Raw genomic sequence first — 11,094 nt, 5'->3', positions numbered from 1 at the left:
GGCAGTGTCATTATAGTGTCATTATAGTGGGGCAGTGTCATTATAGTGTTATTATAGGGGGGCGGTGTCATTATAGTGTTATTATAGGGGGGCAGTGTCATTATAGTGTTATAGGGGGCGGTGTCATTATAGTGTTATTATAGGGGGGCGGTGTCATTATAGTGTTATTATAGGGGGCGGTGTCATTATAGTGTTATTATAGGGGGCGGTGTCATTATAGTGCTATTATAGGGGGGCGGTGTCATTATAGTGCTATTATAGGGGGGCGGTGTCATTATAGTGTTATTATAGGGGGGCGGTGTCATTATAGTGTTATTATAGTGGGCAGTGTCATTATAGTGTTATAGGGGGGCAGTGTCATTATAGTGTCATTATAGTGGGGCAGTGTCATTATAGTGTTATTATAGGGGGGCGGTGTCATTATAGTGTTATTATAGGGGGGCAGTGTCATTATAGTGTTATAGGGGGCGGTGTCATTATAGTGTTATTATAGGGGGGCAGTGTCATTATAGTGTTATTATAGGGGGGCAGTGTCATTATAGTGTCATTATAGTGGGGCAGTGTCATTATAGTGTTATTATAGGGGGCGGTGTCATTATAGTGTTATTATAGGGGGGCAGTGTCATTATAGTGTTATTATAGGGGGAGGTGTCATTATAGTGTTATTATAGTGGGGCAGTGTCATTATAGTGTTATTATAGGGGGCGGTGTCATTATAGTGTTATTATAGGGGGGCAGTGTCATTATAGTGTTATTATAGGGGGCGGTGTCATTATAGTGTTATTATAGGGGGGCAGTGTCATTATAGTGTTATTATAGGGGGAGGTGTCATTATAGTGTCATTATAGTGGGGCAGTGTCATTATAGTGTTATTATAGGGGCGGTGTCATTATAGTGTTATTATAGGGGGGCAGTGTCATTATAGTGTCATTATAGTGGGGCAGTGTCATTATAGTGTTATTATAGGGGGGCGGTGTCATTATAGTGTTATTATAGGGGGCGGTGTCATTATAGTGTTATTATAGGGGGGCAGTGTCATTATAGTGTTATTATAGGGGGAGGTGTCATTATAGTGTCATTATAGTGGGGCAGTGTCATTATAGTGTTATTATAGGGGGCGGTGTCATTATAGTGTTATTATAGGGGGGCAGTGTCATTATAGTGTCATTATAGTGGGGCAGTGTCATTATAGTGTTATTATAGGGGGGCAGTGTCATTATAGTGTTATTATAGGGGGGCAGTGTCATTATAGTGTTATTATAGTGGGAGGTGTCATTATAGTGTCATTATAGTGGGGCAGTGTCATTATAGTGTTATTATAGGGGGCGGTGTCATTATAGTGTTATTATAGGGGGGCAGTGTCATTATAGTGTCATTATAGGGGGCGGTGTCATTATAGTGTTATTATAGGGGGCGGTGTCATTATAGTGTTATTATAGGGGGCGGTGTCATTATAGTGTTATTATAGGGGGGCGGTGTCATTATAGTGTTATTATAGGGGGCGGTGTCATTATAGTGTTATTATAGGGGGGCAGTGTCATTATAGTGTTATTATAGGGGGGCGGTGTCATTATAGTGTTATTATAGGGGGGCAGTGTCATTATAGTGTTATTATAGGGGGCGGTGTCATTATAGTGTTATTATAGGGGGGCAGTGTCATTATAGTGTTATTATAGTGGGGCAGTGTCATTATAGTGTTATTATAGGGGGCGGTGTCATTATAGTGTTATTATAGTGGGGCAGTGTCATTATAGTGTTATTATAGGGGGCGGTGTCATTATAGTGTTATTATAGGGGGGCAGTGTCATTATAGTGTTATTATAGGGGGCGGTGTCATTATAGTGTTATTATAGGGGGCGGTGTCATTATAGTGTTATTATAGGGGGGCAGTGTCATTATAGTGTTATTATAGGGGGAGGTGTCATTATAGTGTTATAGGGGGACAGTGTTATTATAGGGGGGCGGTGTCATTATAGTGTTATTATAGGGGGGCGGTGTCATTATAGTGTTATTATAGGGGGGCAGTGTCATTATAGTGTTATTATAAGGGGGCAGTGTCATTATAGTGTTATTATAGGGGGGCGGTGTCATTATAGTGTTATTATAGGGGGAGGTGTCATTATAGTGCTATTATAGGGGGGCGGTGTCATTATAGTGTTATTATAGGGGGGCGGTGTCATTATAGTGTTATTATAAGGGGGCAGTGTCATTATAGTGTTATTAAAGGGGGCGGTGTCATTATAGTGTTATTATAGGGGGGCGGTGTCATTATAGTGTTATTATAGGGGGAGGTGTCATTATAGTGTTATTATAGGGGGGCGGTGTCATTATAGTGTTATAGGGGGGCAGTGTCATTATAGTGTTATTATAGGGGGGCGGTGTCATTATAGTGTTATAGGGGGGCAGTGTCATTATAGTGTTATTATAGGGGGGCGGTGTCATTATAGTGTTATTATAGGGGGGCGGTGTCATTATAGTGTTATTATAGGGGGGCGGTGTCATTATAGTGTTATTATAGGGGGCGGTGTCATTATAGTGTTATTATAGGGGGGCGGTGTCATTATAGTGTTATTATAGGGGGGCAGTGTCATTATAGTGTTATAGGGGGGCAGTGTCATTATAGTGTTATTATAGGGGGGCGGTGTCATTATAGTGTTATTATAGGGGGGCAGTGTCATAGTGTTATTATAGGGGGGCGGTGTCATTATAGTGTTATTATAGGGGGGCGGTGTCATTATAGTGTTATTATAGGGGAGCAGTGTCATAGTGTTATTATAGGGGGGCAGTGTCATTATAGTGTTATTATAGGGGGGCAGTGTCATAGTGTTATTATAGGGGGGCAGTGTCATTATAGTGTTATTATAGGGGAGCAGTGTCATAGTGTTATTATAGGGGGGCACAGTTCTTTCTCTCCAGCACACACAGGGTTACTGCAGCGTCACTAGTGGGCGGAGTTTACTTCGGAAAGAGAAGTTGTTTCCGCCCAGAAGCCGGAAGTGCTGGTTGTTACCGGGCAACAAGTCCGGTTATTATGGGATGTCTGGCTGATGTCGGTGAGCGGGAATAGAAACGGAGGAGGAAGAGACCGGAAACCTGTGAGTGTGAAGAACCGGAGAGTAACGAGCGGGAAGGGCGACATCTCTGCAGTCACTGTATCCGGGGTGCGACTCTATGTCCCTGCTGGAGGCTGGAAAGCAATAGACGCTGTGTGACCCCATAACAGCGTCATCCCCAGATCCCCCATAACAGCGTCATCCCCAGATCCCCCATAACAGCGTCATCCCCAGATCCCCCATAACAGCGTCATCCCCAGATCCCCCATAACAGCGTCATGCCCAGATCCCCCATAACAGCGCGTCATGCCCAGATCCCCCATAACAGCGCGTCATGCCCAGATCCCCCATAACAGCGTCATCCCCAGATCCCCCATAACAGCGTCATCCCCAGATCCCCCATAACAGCGTCATGCCCAGATCCCCCATAACAGCGTCATCCCCAGATCCCCCATAACAGCGTCATCCCCAGATCCCCCATAACAGCGTCATGCCCAGATCCCCCATAACAGCGCGTCATGCCCAGATCCCCCATAACAGCGCGTCATGCCCAGATCCCCCATAACAGCGTCATCCCCAGATCCCCCATAACAGCGTCATCCCCAGATCCCCCATAACAGCGTCATGCCCAGATCCCCCATAACAGCGCGTCATGCCCAGATCCCCCATAACAGCGCGTCATGCCCAGATCCCCCATAACAGCGCGTCATGCCCAGATCCCCCATAACAGCGCGTCATCCCCAGATCCCCCATAACAGCGTCATCCCCAGATCCCCCATAACAGCGTCATCCCCAGATCCCCCATAACAGCGTCATCCCCAGATCCCCCATAACAGCGTCATCCCCAGATCCCCCATAACAGCGTCATCCCCAGATCCCCCATAACAGCGTCATCCCCAGATCCCCCATAACAGCGTCATCCCCAGATCCCCCATAACAGCGTCATCCCCAGATCCCCCATAACAGCGCGTCATGCCCAGATCCCCCATAACAGCGCGTCATGCCCAGATCCCCCATAGCAGCGCGTCATGCCCAGATCCCCCATAACAGCGCGTCATGCCCAGATCCCCCATAACAGCGCGTCATCCCCAGATCCCCCATAACAGCGTCATCCCCAGATTCCCCATAACAGCGCGTCATCCCCAGATCCCCCATAACAGCGTCATCCCCAGATCCCCCATAACAGCGTCATCCCCAGATCCCCCATAACAGCGTCATCCCCAGATCCCCCATAACAGCGTCATCCCCAGATCCCCCATAACAGCGTCATCCCCAGATCCCCCATAACAGCGTCATCCCCAGATCCCCCATAACAGCGTCATCCCCAGATCCCCCATAACAGCGTCATCCCCAGATCCCCCATAACAGCGTCATCCCCAGATCCCCCATAACAGCGTCATCCCCAGATCCCCCATAACAGCGTCATCCCCAGATCCCCCATAACAGCGTCATCCCCAGATCCCCCATAACAGCGTCATCCCCAGATCCCCCATAACAGCGCGTCATCCCCAGATCCCCCATAACAGCGCGTCATCCCCAGATCCCCCATAACAGCGCGTCATCCCCAGATCCCCCATAACAGCGCGTCATCCCCAGATCCCCCATAACAGCGCGTCATCCCCAGATCCCCCATAACAGCGTCACCCCCAGATCCCCCATAACAGTGCGTCACCCCCAGATCCCCCATAACAGCGTCATCCCCAGATCCCCCATAACAGCGTCATCCCCAGATCCCCCATAACAGCGTCATCCCCAGATCCCCCATAACAGCGTCATCCCCAGATCCCCCATAACAGCGTCATCCCCAGATCCCCCATAATAGCGTCATCCCCAGATCCCCCATAACAGCGCATCATCCCCAGATCCCCCATAACAGCGTCATCCCCAGATCCCCCATAACAGTGAACAGTGTCATCCCCAGATTCCCCATAAGTGTCATCCCCAGATCCCCCATAACAGCTTCATCCGCAGATCCCCCATAACAGCGTCATCCCCAGATCCCCCATAACAGGTCATCATCAACAATAACAGCGCGTCATCCGCAGATCCCCCATAACAGCGTCATCCGCAGATCCCCCATAACAGCGTCATCCGCAGATCCCCCATAACAGCGTCATCCCCAGATCCCCCATAACAGGTCATCATCAACAATAACCGCGCGTCACCCCCAGATCCCCCATAACAGCGTCACCCCCAGATCCCCCATAACAGCGTCACCCCCAGATCCCCCATAACAGCGTCACCCCCAGATCCCCCATAACAGCGTCACCCTCAGATCCCCCATAACAGCGTCATCATCAACAATAACAGCGCGTCATCCCCAGATCCCCCATAACAGCGTCATCCCCAGATCCCCCATAACAGCGTCATCCCCAGATCCCCCATAACAGCGTCATCCCCAGATCCCCCATAACAGCGTCACACCCCAGATCCCCCATAACAGCGTCACCCCCCAGATCCCCCATAACAGCGTCATCCCCAGATCCCCCATAACAGGTCATCATCAACAATAACAGCGCGTCAACCCCAGATCCCCCATAACAGTGTCATCCCCAGATCCCCCATAACAGCGTCATCCCCAGATCCCCCATAACAGCGTCATCCCCAGATCCCCCATAACAGCGTCATCCCCAGATCCCCCATAACAGCATCATCCGCAGATCCCCCATAACAGCGTCATCCGCAGATCCCCCATAACAGCGTCATCCCCAGATCCCCCATAACAGCGCGTCATCCCCAGATCCCCTATAACAGGTCATCATCAACAATAACAGCGCGTCACCCCCAGATCCCCCATAACAGCGTCACCCCCAGATCCCCCATAACAGCGTCACCCCCAGATCCCCCATAACAGCGTCACCCCCAGATCCCCCATAACAGGTCATCATCAACAATAACAGCGCGTCATCCCCAGATCCCCCATAACAGCGTCATCCCCAGATCCCCCATAACAGCGTCATCCCCAGATCCCCCATAACAGCGTCATCCCCAGATCCCCCATAACAGCGTCATCCCCAGATCCCCCATAACAGCGTCATCCCCAGATCCCCCATAACAGCGTCATCCCCAGATCCCCCATAACAGCGTCATCCCCAGATCCCCCATAACAGCGTCATCCCCAGATCCCCCATAACAGCGTCATCCCCAGATCCCCCATAACAGCGTCATCCCCAGATCCCCCATAACAGCGTCATCCCCAGATCCCCCATAACAGCGTCATCCCCAGATCCCCCATAACAGCGTCATCCCCAGATCCCCCATAACAGCGTCATCCCCAGATCCCCCATAACAGCGTCATCCCCAGATCCCCCATAACAGCGTCATCCCCAGATCCCCCATAACAGCGTCATCCCCAGATCCCCCATAACAGCGTCATCCCCAGATCCCCCATAACAGCGCGTCATGCCCAGATCCCCCATAACAGCGCGTCATGCCCAGATCCCCCATAACAGCGCGTCATGCCCAGATCCCCCATAACAGCGCGTCATGCCCAGATCCCCCATAACAGCGCGTCATGCCCAGATCCCCCATAACAGCGCGTCATGCCCAGATCCCCCATAACAGCGCGTCATGCCCAGATCCCCCATAACAGCGCGTCATGCCCAGATCCCCCATAACAGCGCGTCATGCCCAGATCCCCCATAACAGCGCGTCATGCCCAGATCCCCCATAACAGCGCGTCATGCCCAGATCCCCCATAACAGCGCGTCATGCCCAGATCCCCCATAACAGCGCGTCATGCCCAGATCCCCCATAACAGCGCGTCATGCCCAGATCCCCCATAACAGCGCGTCATGCCCAGATCCCCCATAACAGCGCGTCATGCCCAGATCCCCCATAACAGCGCGTCATGCCCAGATCCCCCATAACAGCGCGTCATGCCCAGATCCCCCATAACAGCGCGTCATGCCCAGATCCCCCATAACAGCGCGTCATGCCCAGATCCCCCATAACAGCGCGTCATGCCCAGATCCCCCATAACAGCGCGTCATGCCCAGATCCCCCATAACAGCGCGTCATGCCCAGATCCCCCATAACAGCGCGTCATGCCCAGATCCCCCATAACAGCGCGTCATGCCCAGATCCCCCATAACAGCGCGTCATGCCCAGATCCCCCATAACAGCGCGTCATGCCCAGATCCCCCATAACAGCGCGTCATGCCCAGATCCCCCATAACAGCGCGTCATGCCCAGATCCCCCATAACAGCGCGTCATGCCCAGATCCCCCATAACAGCGCGTCATGCCCAGATCCCCCATAACAGCGCGTCATGCCCAGATCCCCCATAACAGCGCGTCATCCCCAGATTCCCCATAACAGAGCGTCATCCCCAGATCCCCCATAACAGTGCGTCACCCCCAGATCCCCCATAACAGCGTCACCCCAGATCCTCCATAACCGCGTCATCCGCAGATCCCCCCCATAACGGCGCGTCCTCTGCAGATCCCCCCCATAACGGCGCGTCCTCTGCAGATCCCCCCCATAACGGCGCGTCCTCTGCAGATCCCCCCCATAACGGCGCGTCCTCTGCAGATCCCCCCCATAACGGCGCGTCCTCTGCAGATCCCCCCCATAACGGCGCGTCCTCTGCAGATCCCCCCCATAACGGCGCGTCCTCTGCAGATCCCCCCCATAACGGCGCGTCCTCTGCAGATCCCCCCCATAACGGCGCGTCCTCTGCAGATCCCCCCCCATAACGGCGCGTCCTCTGCAGATCCCCCCCATAACGGCGCGTCCTCTGCAGATCCCCCCCCATAACGGCGCGTCCTCTGCAGATCCCCCCCATAACGGCGCGTCCTCTGCAGATCCCCCCCATAACGGCGCGTCCTCTGCAGATCCCCCCCATAACGGCGCGTCCTCCGCAGATCCCCCCATAACGGCGCGTCCTCCGCAGATCCCCCGTATCAGCGCGATTCTGATCTAGTTGATCCCTCTGTCTCTATGTTGCAGGCACAGTCTGAGGTCTCTCACCGTCAGGAGTCATGGGGGCGGAGCAGAGCTCTGAGCCGGACGTTCGGCATGGAGACGTCAGCTCCTCTGGTGAGTGGGGGTGTAATACTGACCGTCACTGTTAATACATCCTTGTGTTGAGAGCTTTAGCTTCTGGAAACCATCAGCAGGCAGGCCAGCTGCTGATGAGCTCCGGGTGTCAGGAGATTCATGTCTCTTACTCTTCTCCTTACAGCAAATCCTTCCCCAGCCAAACAGAGAGCCAAAATGGACGACATAGTGGTGGTGGCCTCAGGCACCCAGACCCACCGCAACGTGACCAAAGACCCCGAGGTCATCAAGCTGCAGGAGATCCCCACGTTCCAGCCGCTCCTGAAAGGTCAGTGCTGTGCCGCCATATACTGCCACCGTCAGAGCACGCAGGAAGCCGCCATGCTGAAGGATGAAAGAGGGCACTCCTCTGGCCCTCTCCTCCGCCGCGGCCCTTTCTCTTTGGCTCCTTCTCTTTTACTCCTCTACGGTCGCCCTTCTCTCGCCCCTCTTCCATCCTGTCTCTGCTGCCCCCGCAGTGATGGGTCTTTTCTCTTCGGCTGCAATGATTCGGAGAAGCCATCCCAGGAAGGTTCCCGTCTCCCCGGGCGTCGTACCTGTATGGCGGATGTGGCCCCTGATCTGCGTCTCTCCAGGACGGGGCCCGGTCTCTCGCCTGTGGGCCGGACACTGCAGCAGATCAGTCGTGACCGGTGTCTGCACATCACAACCTCCACTGGTCCAGGATTCCCCGTCCTCTGCTGCCGGATTATCAGCGTGTTTCTATACTGGACCCGCGGCCGCCTGATAAATATTTTAGAGATCGTTGTCATTTTACCTTTTGTGTAATGTTCAGGCGTCACTGTGTCATGGAGAATCCCTTTAAATTCCCCATTAAAGGTTCAGCGAGGAGGTCAGAATGAATTATTCCTGCCGGGGTCCAGTGTCAGCTCCTATACTGAGGGGTCTGGCGCGCTGGTGTTCCATTGTTGTAATGCCTGCGCGTGAACACCAGGGGGCAGCAGAGCTCTAGGAGCGACCACCATCTATAAAGTCTGCAGTTTATAATACTCCTGGAGCGTAATAAGAGCAGCGCTGGTGTCGGCCAGCATAGAAGGGTTTTTGGGCAGAAGATGGGAGACCACGGGGAGCAGAGACATCTCTGTTCTTCCTGTCCCTCATTCTATTGAAGAGCGCAACGGTCATCCTCACTGCATCCTGAAATGGCTGATAACAGAGAGCAGTAGCACATATTAACCTACACAGCTGATGATGTCCCTGAATTGCCCTTGAAGGCTCAGTTCATGCTTTACACTGCAGCTCTTCTCTATTGATCACAGCTGCGGTGACTGTATTGTTATTGGAGTCAGGATGTACAAGTCTCCCCCATGCTTTACACTGCAGTTCTGCTCTATCTGGACACAACGTGGTGACTGGGGGATGATGGGGGTTATGTGCAGGGAAGTTTATATTTACGATGTCAGGATTCGGGGGGAGGTGGGGGTTCATTTTTTTTTTTTTGCTTGTTATTGGGCACCTCCCCAACTACTCTTAAAGGGGTAGTACACGTCCTGGGGACCATCTCCAGTGTCTAGGTGACATCCGCAGATAATGGATGAGATCAGTGATGTCTGTGGGGTCCGTTCCCTCCGTCGTCAGTGCCGCCCCGGAGCAGCGCAGCCTCCGGGATCTCTGGTATTTCTATGAGGATGAGTCTCTGGGGGTCTCTGCCTGACCATATCTGAAGTGGCTGATAACAGTGAGCAGTAGTTTGCTGTGATCTCATGTTTTCTCTGTTCCCCCCCCCCCCCAGGGCTCCTTAGCGGTCAGACCTCCCCCACCAATGTCCGCCTGGAAAGACTGGACTCCCCCCAGGTCCTCCAGCTGTGCGTGCGGTACCAGGACCACTTGCACCAGTGCGCCGAGGCCGTGGCTTTTGACCAGAACGCGCTGGTGAAGCGCATCAAGGAGGTAAGAGGTGCGCAGCGGCCGGCACCATGCGTGCCCCCTGTGTGGCGCCCACCACCCCCTCACTGTCTCCCGGCAGATGGACGCCTCAGTGGACACGCTGTACAGCTACATGCAGGAGCGGCAGAAACGCTTCGCCAAGTACGCCGAGCAGATCCAGAAGGTGAACGAGATGTCGGCCATCTTACGGCGCATCCAGATGGGCATCGACCAGACCGTGCCGCTGATGGAGAAGCTGAACGCCATGCTGCCGGAGGGCGAGAGGCTGGAGCCCTTCTGTATGACGCAGGAGCACTGACGTCCCCCGACCCTGCACAGCAGATTATACCTACACCGCCATCCCCCGCTCAGAGACCACCGCCATCAAACTCTGCCCCGTGTACATTATATACAGCAGAGAGTGTGACAAGACTGCAGAGCATCGCATCATGTGACTGCAGAGCACCACAAATACAATATTTATTATATAACATCCATGTATCGTATCTCATCACTGTCCAGTGCACAAGGTGGCGGCATTATAGGAACAGTACATAGGGGCAGTATTATAGTAGTTATATTCTTGTACATAGGGGCAGTATTATAGTAGTTATATTCTTGTACATAGGGGGCAGTATTATAGTAGTTATATTCTTGTACATAGGGGGCAGTATTATAGTAGTTATATTCTTGTACATAGGGGCAGTATTATAGTAGTTATATTCTTGTACATAGGGGCAGTATTATAGTAGTTATATTCTTGTACATAGGGGGCAGTATTATAGTAGTTATATTCTTGTACATAGGGGCAGTATTATAGTAGTTATATTCTTGTACATAGGGGGCAGTATTATAGTAGTTATATTCTTGTACATAGGGGGCAGTATTATAGTAGTTATATTCTTGTACATAGGGGGCACTATTATAGTAGTTATATTCTTATACATAGGAGCAGTATTATAGTAGTTATATTCTTGTACATAGGAGCAGTATTATAGAAGTTATATTCTTGTACATAGGGGCAGTATTATAGTAGTTATATTCTTGTATATAGGGGGCAGTATTATAGTAGTTATATTCTTGTACATAGGGGCTGTATTATAGTAGTTATATT

General features: G+C 52.1%; 1 protein-coding gene across 1 annotated transcript; it reads left to right on the top strand.

Annotated features, from left to right (window-relative positions):
• The first annotated feature begins 2,933 nt into the window (after nt 1-2,933).
• Nucleotides 2,934-10,473, top strand: BORCS5 (BLOC-1 related complex subunit 5). Its single transcript, XM_073649472.1, has 5 exons — nt 2,934-3,095; nt 8,004-8,093; nt 8,239-8,382; nt 9,847-10,004; nt 10,081-10,473. Exons 2-5 carry the CDS (start codon nt 8,036-8,038, stop codon nt 10,297-10,299), a joined length of 579 nt encoding a protein of 192 aa, XP_073505573.1. The 5' UTR covers nt 2,934-3,095; nt 8,004-8,035; the 3' UTR covers nt 10,300-10,473.
• The last annotated feature ends 621 nt before the right edge of the window (nt 10,474-11,094 follow it).

Source organism: Phyllobates terribilis, unplaced genomic scaffold (assembly GCF_046119375.1).
Source record: "Phyllobates terribilis strain yellow unplaced genomic scaffold, ASM4611937v1 Scaffold_10__3_contigs__length_209671492, whole genome shotgun sequence".
NCBI classification, from domain to species: domain Eukaryota; kingdom Metazoa; phylum Chordata; class Amphibia; order Anura; family Dendrobatidae; genus Phyllobates; species Phyllobates terribilis.
This window is presented reverse-complemented; position numbering and strand designations above follow the sequence as displayed.